This window comes from Scardinius erythrophthalmus, assembly GCF_964197995.2.
Source record: "Scardinius erythrophthalmus genome assembly, chromosome: 11".
Taxonomy (NCBI): domain Eukaryota; kingdom Metazoa; phylum Chordata; class Actinopteri; order Cypriniformes; family Leuciscidae; genus Scardinius; species Scardinius erythrophthalmus.
The window spans coordinates 21,236,466-21,260,308 of NC_138231.1; the positions used below are offsets into that span (position 1 = coordinate 21,236,466).

Consider the following 23,843-nt stretch of genomic DNA (forward strand, 5'->3'; position numbering starts at 1 on the left):
ACACGCAAGCGTCTTGGAAGCGTTTCCAGGCAAAATTGAATAGGAAAAGATGTTTATATGACATTTTGACACGAATACATATTAATAAATGTCATTTTGATGTTTGAAAGTGTCTAGGGTTTGACATAAATGCAAATATAAATGCAATTTAAAAAAATATTATCGATTTTCAAATACTGCACCTGTCAATACAGAACGAAATATTCTATAGGCCTAGTCTATATTGCCGTCAACACTGCCGACGTTGTCTTTGCTGCTATATATTTATGTTTAACATGAAGTATAGGCCTTCCACAACTCTCTCCCCATGTCACCAATGTCACCTAGCAGCAGCAGCGCCGCGTCAGACACGCTTCTGGTGTGCAAAGACATGGAAAACGCGACGCAGCCGCCACGCAGCTGACACGCAACAGAAACGCCACGCTCACGCCACGCATCCAGTGTGTCACCGGCCTTAGTATGTTGGCGAAAGACATATAATATAATATAATATAATATAATATAATATAATATAATATAATATAATATAAGGAGTTCTGAAACGTAACAGGAAACGTTACGGCGCGGGTGGCAAAACTACAACTCCCATGATTCATAGCGCTTGTTGTATTCCTGTTAGGCGGCCAGTTCAAGTTGCCATAGCAGAGGATGTCGGTGCCTTACAATGATCACCTAAGATAAACATCAAACCTCTGGGTGCACGGGTAGGGGGAGTTTGACGTACTTTTCTTGTAGTTTTACAATTGAGTGATTCGGTATTATATTATACAATCGGACAAGGCTTTGTAACATCTTAGGAAAGAAAGGCTGTAAGTTAAGCACAAAGCTAACTAACGTTAGCTCGATAGTTCTGTGCCAAGTCGAGTGTTTACAAGGTCTTTATTTTCATCAAATAGACGATTTCATTGACTAGACTAGTGTTCCTTAGCCTTAAACATTTAATTAATCTGAATACTTTCTCGCCAGGTGTAATTACACGCGTCTTCTATCTAGGCAAACAGATAATGCATGTGTCAGGATTGGAAAGGTGGTTTCTGATTTCAGTTTAGTGCTGTTGCTTATTTTCAGGCATTGGCTCATGTCAGCATGGACTCCTCCAGTGAATCTGACACCTTTGACAGACCCAGGGGGCATCGATCGCGGGTCAGGGGGAGCCAAATAAGACCTGACAGCAGGTTTCCTAGGGATACACATGTATCTGACATATCAGACAAAATTGACACTTTAGCAAACACTCTACAGGTAAGCTGCCTTCATGCATTGTCTGCTCTGTTGTGTACAGCTGGGATCACTGCGGTCTTTTCTTTTGACATGCAAGCTTATGCTTTTGTGCAGGATACAAGCCGAAATCTAAACAAAGTGGATCAGATGTTGGGACAGTATAAGGAACACACAGACGACCAAGCTGAAGCCATGGCGACGGTGAGTATCGCAACCCAGAGTTGTATGGGATTGTCTCTGATTTCAGATAAGGGTGTTGCTCTGAGAGCTTGTCCTGTGTTTTAGCTGAGGGAGAGCTTAGAGGAGTCCATCCAGCATCTGCAGGGTCAGCGGCTGAAGAGGAGCACGGGTGGCTGGAGTGCCTCACTCTCCACACTGCACACCAGTGACCTGGAAGCCTCAGGTGCAGCACAGGCTAGGACTTGCTTCATTAAATGAGTAGAAGCTTGTCTATACATTTTATTAATAGTGTGTTAATGCTAATACATGAAGCACAGTATATACTCATCATGTTAATGTATATTTATTTATGCCAAACATTTTATAACACAATCTCTGAAGCATAGTTGCTATAGTAACGAACACAACTTTCACGCGATGCTGATTGACAGACGACAGCACACTGCAACAATTTTGTCGTTGTTATTGTTGTGGTTATTTCAGCAAACAATTTTCTTTATGCGTTCAGTTTAACAACATTAAGTTATGGCAAACTTAATCATTCCACTGAACTGTGCACAGCATTTTAGACACATTATGTTCTTGCTCCCTGCATCCAATATATGTACGTCTAAGAATGAGCGTGGTAATATCAATGGTATGATTAATTTTAGAAATTTGTATCAGAGCTAAATGTATCTTAATTTTATAATCAAAGCTCTGCTGTTAATGAGCTTGTGCTTGTTGTAGCTCTAAACCTTGCTTGCACAACTGCAATAATAATGGAATAGTCCACTCTAATCCATAATGGGGGGGCCCACATTCGTGCAGATTTAATAATAATGTTAAAACTTTAATGGTGAAATCCTGACCAAACAAAACATGAATAAAAAATGTGTAGGTTATGATTTATAAAGGCTTCTGTGTATTTGATGGGGCCCCCTGATTCCCTGGGGCCATTATCTTCTGATAATAATAATAATAATAAGAAAGGTATTAGGATATATAAATTATTTCTTAAAGGTGGTATCAGTGATTTCAGGCCCAAAAATATTTTTATCACATTCATCTAATCTTTCCTAACGATCCGCTAGCTGCCCGCCCCATAAGCATGCCGTCAAAAAAACGCGTCTCTGTAGGCAGCCTAGGCTCTGAGCTCTGCACACAAAAACAAATGGTTTAGCCAAACACTCAAAACCAAAACAAATAGTGTTCCAACCAATCACCGACAGGGGGAGGGTGTTGTGAGGTTTTGAGCCAGCTTTTTCTTCAGCTCTGACTTCGCGTGCAGCCGTGCACGAGCACAAAACCTCACAACACCCTCCCCCTGTCGGTGATTGGTTGGAACACTATTTGTTTTGGTTTTGAGTGTTTGGCTAAACCATTTGTTTTTGTGTGCAGATCTCAGAGCCTAGGCTGCCTACAGAGACGCGTTTTTTTGACGGCATGCTTATGGGGCGGGCAGCTAGCGGATCGTTAGGAAAGATTAGATGAATGTGATAAAAATATTTTTGGGCCTGAAATCACTGATACCACCTTTAAGGATCATTTAACACTGAAGCTTTGCTTTCACAGAAAAAAAAAAAAAAAAAAAAAAAAAAAACATATATATATATATATATATATATATATATATATATATATATATATATATATATATATATATATATATACATATATATATATATATACAGTACTGTTCAAAAGTCTTAGGCATGTTAATATCCATAAAAAAAGGGTTTTAAGTCAGTTATTTATATATTTATAACCTTCCTGCAAAGCTACACTACTGTGAAAAGTACTGGCACTTGTGTTAAAATGCTGTAAAGTGAGAATGCTTTCAAAAATAAAATCACAAATTGAATTTATTTATGATTTAACTTCTATTAACTAATTCAAATCAATATATGGTGTAACGACCCTTTGCGTTTAAAACGGCTTTTGTCCAGGTACACTTGCGCATAGTTTTTCAGGTAGCTTTGCAGGAAGGTTTCTTCAAGCATCTTGGAGACGTTCCTGCAGTTCTTCTGGATTTAGTCTGTCTCAGTTTTTTCTGTTTCTTCATGTAATCACAGACGGACTCTATGATGGTGAGATCAGATCATACCGATCATACCGGGGGGGTATTGACATGCCTAAGACTTTTGCAAAATTCAAATGACATATTTTTTAAAATATTTGTATGTTTTTTTTTTTTTTTATCAAATAAATGCTTGGTGAACATAATAATCTTTTTTCAAAAAGATTTGAATGGTAGTGTAATTGTTGCATACTGCTGTGAAAAATCTTAGCATTGCACATACTACTTAAAAATATAGTATGCACTACACAGTGTGCTAACTACACAATAGTTCCAGATATGTGTCTCTTGCCCTGTAGACAGGAGGCGCTACCTCCCCACGTCCCCTTTGAGAGATTATGGGAGTGCGAGCACAGGTAACAGAAGACGCTCTAGATCTGTTGCAGTGCGTTTCCGAGACTCCGCTCAAGCTGAAGAGCAGGTATGACTACATCTGAGTCTAATTGTGTCATGTTATAGTTTTAATTTATTTATAATACATTTTAGAACTGTATAGACAGTCAGTTTCTTTTTGCACTTAAATACTTAAATCTAATACTCTAATAGGCTACGTTAGATTACGTCTCCACGTTAGAAATTTCAGAAATATCACCGGATCATGCCAGAAGATACAGAAAACCAGGGAAGGGCAAAAGCAGGAGAAATTACAATAAAAAGGAGCAGTGTTTATTAAAAATATCTTTGTATATGTTTCAGTGCTCCGAATTTTAGCCTTATTCAGACACTGATTGTTTTTCATGGGGTCATAAGGTATTTTAAAAATTTACAGGGGCTAGTCTGTGATTTTATTGCCGTACGAATCCAGAATGTAATTGTTTTTCTCTCACCACCCGTGTGAAAATCGCCGGGCGAATTACCTACTGTTTTTTGACAAACACCAAGGTCTAGGGTAATTTAATTGCCGTCCGAATCCACATCACTGAGTTTACAAGAAGAGATCAATTAAAAATGTTTAAATACTTTTTGACCACTGCCGAGCACCATACGATAACTGTTGCACTTTGCAACGAATTTGGATGCATTTTAAAAATCTAGCCTACATTTTTTTTACTGAAATGCTGGAAAGTATTTACAAGAACATTATTTCATCACCTCTCAAAGAAGAAAGAGAAAAAAAGGTCGTAAACATTTGAAATGGGCCGTTATTATGACAGCAATTATGTACATTAAAAAATAAACCATGCAGCTTTATGTTTACCTCATGTAAATAAGAAGCTGTATTAACTTATTTCCGCTTATTTCCACATTTTGAAAATTACATCCATCATTTTGAGATACAATATAAGACAGAAAACCATTTTAAGTATAGTGCATCTATCTTCCTATTTTTAACCAGTATATTTAAATAATCATATAATAATTAGGATATTGTATTGTCCTATTAGTCCAGTTGGGAAGTGCACATATTAAATGAAAACCAAAAGCACCAAATTTTACATGAAGCTTCTTTAGGACCTCCTAAATGATTTCAGCCTAGGAGCCCAGCTGAAATATTGAAATTTAGTGTCAAATCACTTAAAAAACAATATTCATGAAATCGTTTTTTTTTTTTTTTTTTCTCCTCTCAAGTAAAACTTTCAGGGTAATGGCCTTTTAAGACCACTGAATAAGCTTCCTTTTGTTAATTTGTGCTCAGGCCAGTAGATCTTCCAAATTATAAGTGTAAAACAGAGTGCCAAGACACCTTATAAAAAAAACCCTCAAAAAGCCCTGTATAATATAGGCGGAATTATTTAAAAAGGCAGCAAAAATGCTTAAATGTTAAGAGAGCTTGGTTTTCTCTTCTATTTTTCAATTAAACTAGGTCATTCATATAGCTGTCTACTGAGTTCATAGTTTGGTCATTAGTTTTATGTTAGGCTGCATCACATCACATTAAATCCTATTTGTGTGTGACAGTACATATCTAGATGTACTTTCAGTTATTTTGGTTGCCTATTGTAGACGTGTTGCAGGTCAGAATTTGTTCGTTCTTTTATGCTTAATATCCAACTAAGGAATACACTTTGAATACACTTGGCGACCTCTTTGAGTGCTCTGGTTGGACGACAGCACTCACTGAAGGAGAAGTAGCATCTTCTGGAAAGGCTGACTCATTTCTGAAAGCAGCACACCTAACTAGGCATGGTGCGAGTCATGGAGACCAAGTCACTCTACTCTCACTTCACAATCTACAGCAGGAAGCTTTTAGGCTTATTGCTGGCCCCAAAGATGAAGATACCTTTATCACTTGGAGAAATGACATGCTGAAGAAGAGTCCAACTTTCATGTATTGGGATCTAATACTAAGATATGAAACCCTCATTCTCATTTTTGTCAGAGCTCACAGAGAGAAGAACTTCCTTCTATATGTAGAAGTTTTAGAAGAACCCATCCCACTATTTTTTGCCTTGGACCATACAAACTATGCAATATGGGTGTCTGTCCACATCAGGGACATGAAGGGCCCTATTTTAAGGATCTGAAACGCAAGTATCAACCGCAAAACGCAAGTAACTTTGTGGGCGGGTCTTGGGCGCTGTTGCTATTATACCGGCGGGATAAATGACTCTTGCGCCCGACGCAAATCTAAAATGGGTTGGTCTGAAGTAGCCTCATTATTCATAGGTGTGGTTTGGGCGTAACGTGAAATAAACCAATCAGAGCGTCATCTCACAGTCCCTTTAAGAGCAGGCGCGCGTGTTCTAAAGTGGATTCCTATTATAACGGCAGATTTGCCAGGCGCACGGCAGGAGCGGTTCACAGCCAAGGAGACCGACGTTCTCGTCAGGGACGTTGGGGATGGAGAAACACACCCAAATTAACTTCGGTTAAACAGGCGTATGATAATTTGGGTAAATGTGTAAGCTAGATGTATGCTTTTATAATAAACTATCTATCTATCTATCTATCTATCTATCTATCTATCTATCTATCTATCTATCTATCTATCTATCTATCTATCGTAATAATGTATGATTTGCAAAAATGAAAACTGCTGCGTCTGTGTGTATATGAGAGAATCAAAGTGTATGCGCGTTGTGCACACGCTACATTAATTAAGGCCAAGCATGCACCCTTAAAATAGCATATGAATAACATGCGCAACGCGCCACTGACTTTAAACTGTTTTTTTTCGGTCAGTGGCGGAATTGTTTTCTAAACCTGTAAAATAGCATGAGGGAACGTTTGCGCCGGAACACGCCTCCTCTTTGCGCTGAACCGCCCCGGGGAGCGCAAGTGTATTTCTTAGTTAACCGACGTGCTTCTGTGGAGGGAAAAGTCCGCTTTGCGCGGGTGCAAAATAGGAATGATACATGCGTCGGTGTGCAAAGTCAATTGCGCTGGGTGCAAGATAGGGCCCGAAGTCTTTGCCCAGCACCATCAAGGAGGAGTTTGAAAAACATTCACACTGGGTTTTCTCAAAGACACACAATAAGCTCTCTGTAATACCTTTCGACCAAGCTCATGAACAAGAGAATAAGATTGTGAATGGTTGCAGTGGTGCAGTTGGTCTCACAGAAAACCCAAATGCTTTCAGACGATGGATGATCTCTGGACCAGAGTTGGGAAGATTACTGAAAGAATTTGAAGAGGACTTTCTTCCTGAAAATGACATAGATAATCCTAAGAACTTCCAGCATCATGAACAGTGTCTTTCCACACAGAAGACATTTCAAAGACATGTAGCCAACCTGTCTGAAACTATTAAAAGAATGGGCAACCCTTTCTTGGATGATTTTAAAGATCTAGTCACTCTTGACAGCCATAAATGTGCAGATGAATCTGTAGCTAAAGCAGAGTTCATCTTAGAAGAGAGAATATCCTTTCTGGGCACAGACAGTCTATGACAGCACAGCTATCGCCACAGCGCAGACTAGACATTCAGCGCATGACGGAATCCTTCCGCTGCGGCACTATAGTCCCGCTCAGACAGTTTCAGACAGTGCTGGGTCTCATGGTCTCAGGGTCATCTGTACTCCAGTTGGGCCTGCTTCGCATGCGCCCACTGCAGTTCTGGCTAAAAGCACGAGTACCACGCCGAGCATGGACTTCCGGTCTGTTCCGCCTCAAGGTCGATCAGAAATGCGTTTCGGCTCTGAAACCTTGGAGGGTGACCGATTGGTACCGGTCAGGTGTAAGCCTGGGGACTTCCTCGAGTGTGAAGGTGGTGTCTACTGCTTGGAAATGATGGCAGTCGACAACGCGCTGAGGCGTTTTTGTCCCCAGATAAAAGGACACCACGTTCTGGTCCGTTCGGACAACACGTTGGTGGTAGCCTATATAAATCGCCAGGGAGGTATCAGAGACACAGACTGTCCAGGAACAATGTTCCGGCAGCCGAATGGTCTCTACACCCACAGACAGTCCAACTACTGTGGAAGACATTCAGCAGAGCAAAGGTAGACCTGTTCGCGTCTCAGGAAAACGCTCACTGTCCGGAGTTTTTCTCTAAAAGCAGGGATGCGCTGACCCATGTCTGGCCCCGCTGCCCGCTCTATGCCTTTCCCCCCGTCTCGCTCCTACCTCAGGTATTAGAGCGAATCAGGGAAAACGGATGCTCAGTGCTACTTGTGGCTCCGTTCTGGACGAACCAAGATTGGTTCCCGGTTCTGATGCAGCTGACGAGCACTGCCCCATGGCCAATACCAGTGAGGAAGGAACTCCTCTCTCAGGCCAAGGGCTCGATCTGGCATCCTCGCCCAGAGCTTTGGTCCCTACATGCGTGGGCCATCAACGGGTACCCGTTAACCTCCTGGTAGAAGTGTTAAACACGATCACGCAGGCTAGAGCCCCGTCTACTAGACGGCTCTACTCCTCGAATTGGTCTGTGTTCACTAGCTGGTGCACAGCTCGTGGCTTTTCACCCTCAGACTGTGGGGTGACGGAGGTTCTCTCCTTCCTTGCATGCGCTCTCAGTAAGCACGACGTGTATCGAGTTTGGGCCAAATGACTCAAAAGTCATACTCAAACCAAGGCACGGGTATGTTCCAAAATCGCTCAACACACCGTTTAGGGCTCAGGTGATTTCCCTGTCGGCCCTGCCGGTCTCCAACGAGGAGGAGGACGCAAGCTTCCTTTGCCCGGTCAGGGCATTAAGGGCTTATCTGTCTCGCTCGACTGTCTTCAGACAGACGGAGCAGCTCTTTGTTTCGTTCAACGGACGTTCTAAGGGACTAGCTGCGTTGAAACAGAGCCTATCCAGGTGGATAGTTGATGCTATTGAGCTGGCTTACGCTTCTGCCTGCAGTGCCCGTTAGGTGTCAGAGCGCACTCCACAAGAGGCATGGCCTCTTCGTGGGCTTGGTCTAGTGGGATTGCCTTGCAAGATATCTGTATGGCGGCAGGCTGGGCCTCCCCATCTACATTTATGAGGTTTTATAACCTAGAGGTTCCCGCCTTGCAGGCTAAGCTGCTTTCGGTCTAAAATCAGTACTATCTGCCAGATGCTTTCGGCTCAGAATACTGAAAATGCTCGAGCACCGCTCGCTGATCGATTAAATAACTTCATGGGCAGTGTGTAAGACCCGTAATATTCATCAGACCAGGCCGAGTTTTCGCCCTGACTGTGTGGAACACTATATAATTGCTCCTTACAGGACGCTACTTAGTACAGGAATGATGCTGTTCCAGCCCCTCTTTCCTGGACTCTCTGGGAGTCCCTGATGATCATGCACTTGCCCTTGGGACTTTGGTGTTGGATCTCAGCACCAAATATCAATATCTCTCGGAAAAGAGGTTTTCCCCTAGCGTAAGATATTACGCAGTATTTGTTCCCTCTTCTAGAGAGAACCAAGGTTACGTTAGTAACTGAGTACGTATTTGCTTCCCTTGCCAGAAATCCATTCCAAAAATTAGTTGCTGCCTCATGGCAGTTCCAAAAGCTTGAGAGACTGACTGTCATCTTGTATGACAAGTCCAGTCCTTCAAGCTCCATTTTCCAGAAGAGGAAAGAACTCTTCTGCTATGGGAGTAGGACAATGGAGAAACTGCCACCCACCTAAGATACTCTACTGCAGCACATAAGACGGGCACTTTATCAGACTGGAATCTGGGCGACCAGCACACTCTCACAGCAAGGTATTCCTTCTCCAAGGGACTATGGATGGACCAAGGAAACAGGGTCTTGGGAACCAGTTTGGATGACACTTCCAGAAGTCCCCACAGCCTGCAGAGAACTTATCAAATGTTGCTGTAAGGGGGATTGTTCCACATGCAAATGTGGCAAAGCAAGTTTAGACTGCTCACCTCTTTGCAAATGCAACTGTAACGACTCATAATTATCAATTACAGGGTCAATAAAGACCATATTGCTAATACTTTAACATGTATTGAAGCTTTAGTTATTTAAAAGTTCATAAACATAAATAAACATATCAAAATGTTAACTTTGGGATTCATTTGAATACTTTATCTTGTGCAGGAACTTGAAAATCTCAGTGTTTTTAAGCATATTTCATTGATAATGATATACTTCTAATATGACATGTTACAACATTTATTTCCGAGGGCTCCTAGGCCAAAATTACACTATAGACCCTAAGGAAACACCATGCAAAATTCGGTGCTTTTATCACCTCGGTAACAGTATTTTCACTACGCCACCGGACTATATCTGTCTCTGTCTGTCGTGAATATTTTTTTTAAAGTACAAAATGCGATGCTATATTGTGAATATAGATGAATGTATGTATTCACAATATAGCAATGCATTTCGTTCTTTTTAAAGAAAATATTCACCTTATTCTTAATGAAAGAGCTGGCACGGCCATTGTAACTTGATTGTGTCAAAGCTTTCAGTCTCATTCGCTTTAATATATTCACTGTATACCTACAGTATGAGCACATATCAGCTGAATTCATATTAAATGCGGAAAATTCATGCATTCAAGAATGTTTTAAAACTGAATTTGCAGATTACACAATCATTCTCTGCTTGGTGTCTGCTTTTGAAAACCACACTTATTATATAAATGTTATAGCAGAATCTCTACCGGTTTCCACATTTCTGTGTTGCTCTGCTTTAGTTCTCCAGTCACAACACACAAAATACCAAAATACAGTGTCTGGGAGCTTGAGTGAATGTTGACATTTCTCCACACAGTCCACACACGTCTTTGTTATTGCTGCTGACATATTGATTTTTCCGCATGATGACTTAATAATGCTAAATATGTACACACACATGACTGCTGCTTTTTTGTTTTCTGTGGATTTTATATGGATTACAGTTCATGCTGTGACTTTGTGTGATTCATTTGAGTTGGCACATTGTCTAAGTAATGTACTGTAAATATACTGTATCTTTTCTTACAAGTGATTTTTTGCCTTGAAGAATGGACTCGATACTCTGGATGCACCTGGTGTAGACAGGGTGTTAGTATCTCTTTTATGACGCTTCCAGTCAGTAGCAATTTAGCATGTTTAGGGCCAGATTTTTAACTGAAACCTTTGCATCTGTAGGAGTTTCCCTTTTAGCTGAACAGGGCTGAAAAAGGCTTATTTATTGGGAGATCATAAATCATGCAATGTGATTTACCACATTATATGCCATTTTTTGACTTGGAATTTTTAAAGGTCTATTCCAGACATTGAAAGTCAGGGAATTTTATATAGTTTTTGTCCAAGTCATGGAAAACCAGGGAAATTAGTTTGTTGCTTTAAATTTTAGTTTTCATTTATCAAAATGTAATTTTTCTATACCAAATTTTTTTTATCGCGCTGTTTCACACATCTTTCTACGGAGCCCCTGAGGGGACCTTTGCAAAAAAATAATAATACGGACTTTTCGCGTGCACATACGTTACAATTTCCGGTTTGGTTAAAGTGTCATTACTACAAATGTGGGAAAAGGGATGAGATGAGAGTGTGCTTGGAGCATGCCTCCAGAGATTTGTCTTATTATAGGGAGGTTGTTTGTGGACTGTGCTTTACTGTAAGAAGAAAAGCATGAATATCACATAAATGAATATCAGATCCCACACCATTGATTACATAATCCGAGAGTAGCCTATTTCTTTTCGTTTTGAATTGTTTCGTTTAAAGACATTCCAAGCCATCTTCAGATGTATTTAGGGTTGTTCCGAATCCGATACTATCGGGAATGCCGCCGATACCAATAAAAATTCTGGCATTGGTATCGGCGATTACATCTACCCATGTACCGATCCGATACCATTTTATTAAACAATTATGCACGCTAGCTTTGCATTAACGCTGCAAATCGGAGACAATGGCTGAGTCCCAATTCGCCTACTTATACTACGACCTAAAAGTATGTACTTTTTTTGTGATGAAAAAGTACATACTTTTGAGTGTGTAGCAAAAAAGTATGCACGTTCTGGGACATACTTCGATGACGTCATGCAACGTGAACTTGAACGTGGTTGCCTAGTTACGCACACCGCGACTGTTAACAAAACATTTAACATTCCATTCATTCTTATATATCCAATATAATTTTATTTACTATTCCCATCTTTTTTTCCACAATACATTTACAATGTGTTTACCAAATTGAGGAGTGAAGCAGGGCGTCGTCGTAGATCAACCAAACGCAGGTCGTTTGTGAGGCGGCTGGTTCTGACGTTCATGTGCAAATGTGTGTAACGAAAGCTAGCGCTACTTATTTTCTGAGTTAAAATATTTAAAGTTTATAGTGTAACTATTGTTTAACGTATTTTATACTTAATCTTATACTTATGTATAATCCTTAAAAATACCCCGATGAAAATGAACCATGCTTTTACTATAGTAAAAGTGTAGTAACCATGTTTCTTTGGTTGGACTGATAAAGTTAACATATAAGTCAGACAGAAACAGAAATACATAAAAAAGACACTTGCATGAGCCTTTTTATTTATTGTTTTGTAGCCTGCAATGAGGCGCTCGGTATCTTCGTCGGACCCTACAAGATAAACACGGTACTTTTTTGGCACAACATAAACCCATTAATATTACGAGACAATAAAATATAACTTTAATTAGGGTTAAACATTTGAATTCTTACACTTAAAAACTGAGGGCGCATCTCCGTTGCTGCATCCGACTGCCAGGTTTACATCACCATCATCACCGCAAAGCTCCTCCCTCCCGCACGCAATGGGTTGTGGGCAATATTAGCCGTTAGAGTGTGCATTGATCTGCACTTCGAATTCTAACCGGAAATAGTAGACCATCCGGGTATCTTTGGAATACTCATTTCAACATGCTACGATTTGGGACGTACTAATTCTAGTTTCGCATACTATTTAGGACGGATAGTATGCGAATTGGGACTCAGCACAATTCTTCTTCGCTGCTCTAAACAGTGGTTGCTTGTGGCAACACAGGAAGTTGTGCTGTTGCCACAAGCAACCACTGTTTAGAGCAGCGAAGAAGAAATGAAAACGCAAATTTTAGTCGCGCGGCAAGCGCATTATGTAACGTTAAGAGACGCTGGCGCCCAACATCAAATGGCAAACTTAATGAAAACGGAACAAAACTGCGCTACTCGTTATTTTGTGCTTCACGGACTATTAAACAGTTTGGACCAGTGCAGCGCGAGCCGATCTTGATCAAGCGACACTGTTACTACACAGCGCTAAGACATCCAGTAAAGAAAGCATTTGAATTCGCCACAGAAGTAATAACAATAACATCGCTGCGAGATCTAGTGAGAAACATTCTCATTCTCCGTTATTAACGGATCAAACAGCGCTGACGTGGAAACCAGGAACATTGTGCTTTCAAGTAACGTTACGTTGGTTTTATTTTGACATTATGAATAAAATTGCTGCACTGAAATGTTAATCTGAAATAAAATAAACCTTTGTTTATAACTACTACAATATTACATTTCATTTTTTTATAAGGAGCTTTTTTTGTTTTATATGTCAAGTATAGCTCCATCATTGCTCAAAGTAAAAAATGATCATACTTTATGATGTTAGTTTTAATAAAAAAAAAATAAAAAATGTAAATCAAGGAAATTTCTCTGCCATTTCTTTCTTTTTGCTGCATTGAAAACGTATCCTATCGAACCGAACCGTGAATTTTGTGGACCGTTACACCCCTATTATTCATATATAATTTTTTAGATTCCTAGATTTATTTGTTGCACTTTTTTATACAGTTATATTGAAAAACTAAAATACCTTTTATAAAATAATTCTATCAATTCATACAGGGCTAGCATGAATTGCATCTGTAGATACACACCCAGGTATCGGATTAGTACTTGGTATTGGCCGATACCCTGAGTCCAGGTATCGGAATCGGTATCGGGAAGGAAAAATGGGTATCGGAACATCTCTAGATGTATTTCTCATGTATGTGAGGCATACACAGAGTTTCAGTTAATTTATGATGAGATGTGCTCCAATTCACGTGCAATGCAAGTGATCGCGGCGCGCCTCCATGATTATGTTGTCGGCTATATATTTGCTTCTCATTTATTAAATACAGGCCAAAAATTATTAAAATTAAGATACAATTTATACAAAACAAATTTACTTTAAAAAAAGGCTTTCTACAAAACAAAACAGCTCGGTGCTCCGCAAAACAGCAGCCTGTTTTGCCGTTCATTTTAGGTCATGGAAATTCATCTTTTTAGTCAGTGAAAGTCAGGGAAAAGTCAGGGAATTTGACATTTGGTTTAGAGTGGGAACCCTGAAATTTGCACTGATTATAGGGGGTGTAACGGTTCTCTGTAAAATAATTAACCATACCGTTCTCCACCCACTGTTCGGCACGGCATTTGTTGAAAATAACAATGCGTAAAACAGACATAGAGTTTGGCTAATGAATGTTTCTCTCGATGGATACGCATTCTGACTCCTTGAACTTTGTTCAGTGTGAGTGCCGTATGCTCTATTATGACCAGTCATCACCCGGGCGTTGATAGCGCACAAGGCAAGCGCAGGTGAGATCTGAACAGCACATGTTGCTATCTGTGTTTAAACTAAACTCATTTAAGCCTTGCTAATTTAAACATTCAAAGAAGAAGCAGAAGAGAACTCGCTTGCGCACTGTAATAAGATTTGTGTGTGTACTCATCCAAAGCACGCACATGGAAAGTGCGTGTGTACAGCGTGCAATTATTGAGTTCTCTTTCAAGTCTTGTGATTGAACGGACAAATTCACAGAAAAATTGTCAACATGCCCATCTTGAAGAGTATCCTAGCAAACATAGTAGGTTATGTCTTAAGTAAACGTAAACAGAATGCACGTGGATCAGTATCAGTATTTTGTATCCGTGTATGATGTCTTAAAGTGACAGCAGCCTAATATTCCTGCTGTCTGTATTTTAAATGTTAATCAAACAACAAAAGACAAGGAAATCAATAGCTTTTGTAACTTTAATAATGATTAATCTTTATTTAATTTTTTCAGTGAAGATTATGTGCAATGTTATTTCACATTTGATTGCTTTATTCAATTTACGTACCTGAAAACTACTGTTAGATACCTAAATAACCTGAAATAACCTTTTTTTATTTATTTGTATCTTTGCTCCATTGTATTTATTTGTGCTGTTGCTTTTAGTTTGATTATCTGTTTCTTATTTTCCTTATTTTTATTTGACAGTAGTCCTTTTTTCCATGAACATAGCATATACCGAACCGTACCGAAAACTAACACTAAAACTGTGCTAAAAGTAATCTAAACCATTACACCCCTACTGATTATGGGAATGATCTGGCTGCATCTGTGCCATTGTCAGTAGAACATTTAGTTGATCGATCACATTCTTAAAAACATTAGTTTACATTAAACAAAACATTAGTTTATTAATTATTACAGGTATGTTTTTTTTATATTCTGCCCAATTAAAAAGTGCTAGAACACCCTACGGTTGCCTTGGTTTCCTCATCAGGCTAAATTATTTATATATTTGGGAGGTAGCCATGTAATGTAGGACGTTAAATCAAGGTTTTAAAGGTAAAAAATAATCAAAATTTTTTAATTGACAATAATTCATGGTTATTTTATTTCAGTTAGGTATATAATAACTTTCCTACCAACATTTTTTTAACTGACTCTTTTAAGAGATAAAACATGCAGTTTTCACGTGGAGGACAACGAACAGACAAAAAAAAAAAAGTCCCATTTAAATGGCATAGAATGAGGGACTCAAGCTATATTTAAAGGAATATATCAAAATATAATAGAGACTCTGGGATGGGCTCTTTTGACTTGGCCAAGTAAGCAGCCACCAAGAAATTCCTGACAACCACCAAACAGTGCCTGTGCAAACAACCCAAACACCTTAGCAACCTCATAGCAAATTTTCCACCACTCACATTAAAATCTAATTCTCTTTGTTTCTCAGGTTCACTCAATGCATCAGTCCCTAAGAGACCTGCGGAGTGATCAGCTTCGGATGGGTGATGACATTGATAGAGAGATCAGCAGAAGAAACAGGTCCCTTTAATGTTTCTACCTGATCAAATCAAAGCATTGTGTTCGTTGATGATAATAAATTCCTTGTGTAATTGTTAAAAAACACAATGTTGTGTTTTCTCTGCTTTCTGCCCCTCAAAAGGACTGACATAGAAACCAAGAAGACATTGGAGATTCTTGCAGGCCACGTACAGGCACCGCAGAGAGAAGAAACCGTAAGTGTTGCTTATGTAACACAGCATGTTGTGTTCATTTTTTTTTTTTTTTTGCTGCCTGCGACCACTTGTCTTGCTTCTTGTCAGAATGCACTTGTTGTGTCTTTTCTTCTGCTGTAAGTTGAATCCAGTTTCTAAGGAGACCTGCTGTACAGAACATGATATACTGAATAACAGCAATTTGCTCTAGCTGAACAGGGCTGAAAACAGCACATTAAGTCAGGTTTGAGACGTATGATGTGTCTTAGGTCTCGTTACGGGTGGAGAGACGTCTACAGGAGATCGAGGATGAGATGCGCTCGCGGCAGCAAGTGCTTTCTGAAAGATATCACAGAGAGAAACCAAAAAGCATGTCTGGAGAACTGCAGGAGGTAGAACACTACACTAATGCATATTGTTATTTATTTGCTAATATTTTAAAGGGGCCATATCATTACACTTCACATTTTCCTGGATATTCTGAGCTAATTGAGGTTGATGTACTATGAAAACATACTGTAACTTTCAGAACTGACAACTCCTTCCCCAGTCCAAAAGGATCTTTTAATGAAACCAAGAACTCAATCTGAACTTACACACGTTTCTGCTGTGGGGAAACCCAAATACATGAATATATCAGTGATTTCTGTTGAGTGTGTTCAATAGTGAGGTAATAAGGAAAATATATATATGATATGATATGGCTTCTTTAAGATGCGACTTGTTCTCTAAGACTTGCACTTGCTGTCATTTGTCTGCTTTTTAGCTTAATGTGTTTATATCATGACTTGACACAAAATGCTTCATAGCTCCAGCAAATTTGTGATTGAATGAAAAGTTCCTTGCGCACTTGCATCAGATACTTCCAGTTGAACCTCTAAAGGAACTTCTTCAAATTGCCTAAATACCCGGTTGACATTATGAGGTATGATAATAGGGGAAAATCAGTGTTAAAACCAGTGATCTAGTGGAAACTTCAGAGCAGGTTCATGCTGTGCTCCTACCAGCAGGGGACAGTATATGCTTGTGTTTAGCTTCCATTAACAATTGTCCTATTTATCTGAGAGGTGACTGATGAATGGAGCCTCATTTGCATCTCCACTGCAGTTTGCTAATGAAAAGGCGGTGTGCCTTAGGCCTAGAGAAATAATGCATTTGTTGTGAAATTATGAGAAACAAACAAGACAAGCAAATCAAGGCAGATAAACAAATGCTTAGTCACCAAAGAGTGGTTGAGAAAAACAATGTTCGGCTCTTTTGCACACCCATATCATCTAGAACGCTGTTAGAGAATGATGTCACCGTAGCATTTCACAAAGTGATTTTAGACTATGAAATGCTTCCTCAAAATGATACCTAACATAAAGACAATGGGTCTCATTAACTTAGCATGCGTACGCACAAATTTGTGAGTGAAATGTACGAACGATTTCAAGAACAAATCACGATTCACCAAAAATTTCGTATTAAAATTCATTCTGAATTTACAAAAAAAAATATAGGAACAACTGAAACCACACATACGCATAAAGCACTTACTCTGTATGGCCTTATAATCGTGTTAAGAAGTTATATTTCATCCTATCACGACTATTATTATATTGATGTTGCATTAATTGGATTGTCCATGTATAAAATTATATAATAAAATGATTAAATAATACAATTTAATTTAATCTTAAATAGATTCCATCATATGTAGTTAAAGATGATCCAGTCTGCAAACAGCGGCTAGTGTGACGAGAGTGATGGAGGGCTGTAAGGAAAGCCTTTATGTGGAGATGGTTTGGGTGTGTTTTATGCAAATGACTAACCTTGTGCATGATGCCGCTCATTTAGAATACTCCAAATTCACTTAACATCAGAACGATGTTAAGAACAAATTCATGTGCGTACGCATTTTTTTACAGTTTATGGTACGCAGTGGCGGATTTAGCAAATCGGGGGCCCAAGGCGAAGGTAGGTAGGCAATGGGCCCCTCCCCATCCAATCTTTAAAAGAGAACGAAAAAAATATGTACCGACTGAATGGTGGATATATAGGCAGGTAAAGCTAATCTACGGGGAAGTAAAGGTTAGAGAGGAGAAAAAATGTCCCCTTTAAACCCTGCATACTTCTTTACTCCTAAACAGAAACATGTTACAATGTTTACATGGTACAATTTCTGGTAAGCTATGTTTTGTTTTTGTTTTTCGTTTTTTTTTTTTTTTTTTTGCTTGACAAATTTCACCATTTCGATTCAATTCTTGTGATTTGATTCAATATTGACTCATTTGGATAAATATTAGGTAACGTTTCACAATTTAGGCACTTTTTCCTCAAGAAAAAAAAGCCCTATCAGCTGGTATAATTTAAGGTTAAAATAAATAATATAGTAGCCTACACATATTTAGCCAAATACTATAGTTCTTTTTTTAGCCATGGCTTTCACGAGGTAAATGTTATGTGATGATTGTTCTCCAGCTGTTTTACCTCTTTCCACGGTTGAAAAACACTTATTGATCGATATTATGAATGAGGAATATACATTTCGGTAAGTTATACTGGATCTTTCAACATAACGTTAGTTAATTCGTGTTTATTTAGATGATCAGTTCACGTGCCGCTATAGGAATCTGTCACGTCACATTAAAATGGTAAAACGGTCTTAAATTTCGTAATAGAATTAACAGAATCTGAGAGCTGAGATTTTTTTTAAATATCATGATTCATAAGTAAACTGCTCAGTTTTGTCTGTCGATCTCCGTGTCCTCTGCTTCACGATTTTTCTGTGCGTTGGACGTTGTTGTTCCTGATCTGTATCCCCAACAGTAGGCTAGCCGTAAAAAAGTTTGTCATCTTTGGCAGCGTTCCCAAATAGCCTACCTATCAGAGTCTTTTCACTTTTTCTTTTATTTGAGCCGCTTGGGTAACTTCGAAACTTTACATTTTCGCGTTTAGACTCGTCGTGCTCTGTTTGTGTATTTCCCAGTCCTCCTGTTACTGCGTGTTGTTTATCTTTCGCGCTGCGCACCTTTACGGACTTTCCTCCCGCTTCTTCCTTTTTTAAGCACCGCTTGGGTAGCTAGCTTCGCTTAATTTTTACTCTGTCTACTACTCTGTACACTCTGTCTGTCAATCACTTCTTTTTCTCCGTCAGTTTTTTGGCACAGTCTTGTCACTTTCGCAGATGCGCAGTTGGTGAGACAATGGAATAGTCCAATGTAGTGAGGCGGGGGCCCCCTCCTGTCCGCGACACTAATGATTTGATGCCATTTTTCGCAAATGGAGTTTTAGAAATATATAATAAAAAAAACTTAAGCATAAGTTAATAGGGCATGTTGGGGGCCCCAAGGTAGCTCGGGGCCCAAGGCAATTGCCGACCTTTGCCTAATGGTAAAGTCCGCCCCTGATGGTACGAACATGTTGTGAATTAAGCAGATATATATTTTTTAATATTTACATTATTCGTACAAATACGAAATAATCCACACAATTATTAGTGAATTTGAACCCAATGATTTAATGACATCAGTCTTTGGCTGGGTGGCACCTTAATGTGATATGGAAGTTGGGGTCTGTCTATGATACAATTAATCATAGTAATTATGTTTCGCCTTCTGTAATTATGCATCTCAGTTATTTTGATGTTTGCGTGTGTCATTTCTGATGATACATCAATTTCCAACTGTCTTGTACATGAGTACATATAGCAAATTCATCTTGTGCTCCATGTGCATGCTGGAATCACTCATGCTGGTTTTTCACATTAAATGGCATGTGGCACATAATGTATGTGAGTTTCTGTTGCAACTCATAGGGGATTACTCTCAAATCTGCAAAAGTGAATTAAATTTACTCCAATATATTTTATTTCCCACTTTTGTTTTTCAAACTCATTCTAGTACATTACATCTTCTGTATATGCAAATGCAATTACTCAGTGGTCTACAGAAAACTAATTAGTGGTGCTTTCTAAGGCAAGCATAATTTTTACTTGGACCAAATCCCATGGCTTTTATTGCTGCCAGTCCACATACAGTATAAGCAGTTTTGCATTCGTAGTGGTGCTTATACTCTTTGTGCTCTAGAAATGAATGAAGTTGAGAGGGTTTTTTCATTATTCATTATTGAATATTTTTCATTATTTTCCTAAGCAATCAGACTTGTGATTTTTGCTTGGTGGACAATAAAACTAGTGAAAAAATCCTATATACTTACACTGGAGGAGGAAAAGTGAGCTATATCTAGAGAACAGAATACCGTAGAGCTCTGGGTGACGTCTTTTGACAACACCCAGTATCATTGTGGTGATGGGTGGTGCACCACTAACATATTTTTTTTCAGGAAAAGTTGACTATTTGTATTCTATTGAAAGCTTTATTATATTATACGCTTGCATATAGCTGAAAAGATGCCCAATAATAAAGGAAACCCTACTTGCCTTTTATTTTTGTATAACTTTTACATTCATATACACATTACAATCATATTCTTTGTAGATACATTCGTACTAAAGCTATTTACAAGTGAGTGTGTGTTTAAGTGACAAGTACCTACATTCATACTAAAGCTAATGCTCAAGCGGTGCTGAAAATGCAAATACAAAAATGCATGTCATTGCAAATGCTTGATGCAAAAAGACAAATTGAGTATAGCACTGCATTATAGTTAAACCACATTATAGAGATTCCATCCATCCATCCATCCATCCATCCATCCATCCATCCATCCATCCATCCATCCATCCATCCATCCATCCATCCATCCATCCATCCATCCATCCATCCATCCATCCATCCATCCATCCATCCATCCATCCATCCATCCATCCATCCATCCATCCATCCATCCATCCATCCATCCATCCATCCATCCATCAGTTAGTGGAGAAGAGGGGATGTTAACACAAAGGCTGCTAATCCTTTTTTCTTTCTCCTTGTCGGCTCCACTCTGTCCTCAAAGGCTTTGATAAGACATGACACCCAAACACCAGAGTCTGATGAGGCCTTCAGAAACAGACTGCAGAGATCAGAGAACGAGAGAAGCAAGGTGTGTTTGTCTTTGATATTGACTCAAGGTACATAAATGCCATAAATATATTATTAATCTCAGTGCCTCGTATGCTATTCGGATAAGTTTATGTAAGCTGTGATTACATCTGGTTCTGTACGTTCAAACCTAAACAATCATTTAAGTCAAGTCAAGTCATCTTCATTTATATAGCGCTTTTAACAATGTAGATTGTTTCAAAGCAGCTTTACAGAGATAAACGTATAATTTATGGTAACAGAGATTGTTTTGGCTTTATAGCGGTTCTTTAGTAAAGTTAATTTCCAGCTAAGGTTAGTTATGATTGATTCGCTTCCGTCGCAACAATCATTTGTTATTAAATTAGGGGCCGCTAAGACGACACAATTCTCTCTACATAGACTTTAAACGCGAACCTGTGAGAAACGCTGATGGCGTTCACATGCGCATTAAGAATTGGTTCTATAGTTATGTGCGTTTGAATATATGTACGCAAGTTTGTAAATTCCCTACAAACCAAGCCTAAACAAAGTACTAGTGTTTCCTTATAATTTTTGATACAGAATTTTCTTTTATTTTATCAATTCGGGGTAGATACGCGAATTGAGTTTCCCGACAACGCTTTATCTGTAGAGTGGTAAAGGGATAGGGAGAGACTAGTTGGCACTTCAGCACTGCGTTGTCATCGGGTCCAGGCGAAGGTCCTTCATCAGATCTGGATTAGGGTTGGGTACCGAGACCCGGTTCCAATAGGGAACCGGTTCCGACGTAAACGGTAGTAACCAGACCGAATAAGAACGAAACTTTCGGTGCCTGATTTCGGTGCCTGACGTTTTTTACCGCCCCCTATAAAACATATTGGATCACGAATGATCCAATAATAAAACATCTCCAGTAAACCAGCAGAGCGAGCATTAATTTAGTTCGTTTGTTAAATAAGAGGCGATCTAGCGCTGAAATGCGTTTTTTAAATCAAGTGATCAAAGTGCTCGTTGCCGCTGCGATCAGTGGCGCGGATACAGTGTTTTCTCTTGTGGGACACACCGCACTGTCACTCGGACGCGCGCTTCGTTGCGGAGATCGATCTATTTATGAGGCGCCGTCTATATGATTATGTGCGCGGAGAGTTTGTGTGTGTGTGTGTGTGTGTGTGCTCGCGTCTCAGATGAGTATGCGCGGAGAGTTCCGCGCGTCTCGTGTGTGTAGAGTTTGCGTGTTTGTGCGTGAGCGACTTTAGATGTGATGTTGAGCATTTCATATTAGTTTGAGCATTCAGCAGTATACATGTATGACTACTTAGTAGGCCTATGTGTACGCAAGGGTTTCATATGTGCGTGAATGAAGTTTGATTTAAAGGGATACTACACTTTAAAATGAAAATTCTGTCATCATATACTCACCCTCATGTTGTTTCAATTCTTTATGAATTTCTTTCTTCTGCTGAACAGAAAGGAAGATATTTAGAATAATATCAGTAACCAGACAGTTTCTGGTCTCATTTACTTCCATAGTATTTTTTTTTTCCTACTAGCCTATGGAAGTCAATGAGACCAGAAACTGTCTGGTTACTGATATTATTCTAAATATCTTCCTTTCTGTTCAGCAGAAGAAAGAAATTCATACAGGTTTGAAACAACATGAGGGTGAGTATATGATGACAGAATTTTCATTTTAAAGTGGAGTATCCCTTTAAGCCCTAGACGACGCCTATCTATTCATTCTGGTGAAATCACAAAATATAAAGGACACAAAGTGTCCCTGCTTGATATACAACCACTGATGAGCATAATCGTAAAAAAAAAAAAAAAAACTACGAATGCGGATTAGAACCCAAAACCTTTGACATGCCTGACTAAAGTTCAAGTTCAGCTGCCAGTGTTCCTCTTCGGATAAGTCTAATATTTTAATGCCAACTGCAAATCTTGCATATCAAGTATGAAGTATATCAATATCAAGTATATTTATATGAGGCTATACTGTGTGTTAAATATTTTTGCTCAGTGTCAGATATTTCTCTGTTTTGTAAAAGTCATAATATGAGAAGACAAAATTTTGATGTTAACTCAAGTGTTTTCGGCTACATCAGTAGCCTTTTAAACGGCACAATTTTTCATTTAATCAGAAATCAGAAAATCTTTTTCAGAAAATCAACACACACACACACACACACACACACACACACACACACACACACACACACACACACACACACACACACACACACACACACACACACACACACACACACACACACACACACACACACACACACACACACACACACACACACACACACACACAGAGGTATTATTTTTTTGATAAAGTGTGTGCGGTTTAGTTTTGTTAAGTACCGTTTCAAGAACCGTTTAAGCACCGGAACCGTTTGAAAAATACCGAGAAGGTACTAGTATCGGATAAAACCCAACCGATACCCAACCCTAATCTGGATACGGCCTGGATCCGTCAGGCTGCGGGAAAACCTCGGGATAAACAAAGACACTAATATTAGCGTAGATGCCATTCTTCTTATGATGTAACGAGTACATCAGGATTTATGGGAAGTGTTCCCGGTTCCAGCTGACCTAATCTATGCAGCCTAACATTGAATTATAGAAGTCTATAATGTATTATGTGAAAGCTAGGTCAAAGAGATGTGTTTTTAGTCTAGCTTTGAACTGACAGAGTGTGTCTGCTTCCTGGACAATGGTAGGAAGGCTGTTCCAAAGTTTTGGTGCTAAATAGGAGAAGGATCTACCGCCAGCAGTCGATTTTGATATTCTAGGTATTATCAACTGGCCGGAATTTTGAGATCGAAA

General features: G+C 39.1%; 1 protein-coding gene across 9 annotated transcripts in view; it reads left to right on the forward strand.

The window, feature by feature from the left end:
• The first annotated feature begins 555 nt into the window (after positions 1-555).
• cep128 (centrosomal protein 128) overlaps positions 556-23,843 on the forward strand; it is a 170,107-nt gene continuing 146,819 nt past the window's right edge. For 5 of the 9 annotated variants that reach the window (XR_014031059.1, XM_081378455.1, XM_081378457.1 and 2 more), the window contains exons 1-9: positions 609-704; positions 1,069-1,242; positions 1,336-1,422; positions 1,507-1,624; positions 3,760-3,881; positions 15,753-15,844; positions 15,966-16,038; positions 16,287-16,409; positions 20,962-21,048. Coding sequence is in view for 7 of the 9 variants with exons in the window: in XM_081378455.1 (XP_081234581.1) it covers positions 1,087-1,242; positions 1,336-1,422; positions 1,507-1,624; positions 3,760-3,881; positions 15,753-15,844; positions 15,966-16,038; positions 16,287-16,409; positions 20,962-21,048 (858 nt within the window). In the remaining 2 variants the exon portion in view is untranslated. Of the gene's footprint in view, positions 705-1,049; positions 1,243-1,335; positions 1,423-1,506; positions 1,625-3,759; positions 3,882-15,752; positions 15,845-15,965; positions 16,039-16,286; positions 16,410-20,961; positions 21,049-23,843 lie in introns of all 9 variants that reach the window. The other 4 variants (XR_014031058.1, XM_081378458.1, XM_081378456.1 and 1 more) reach the window with 3 other exon arrangements.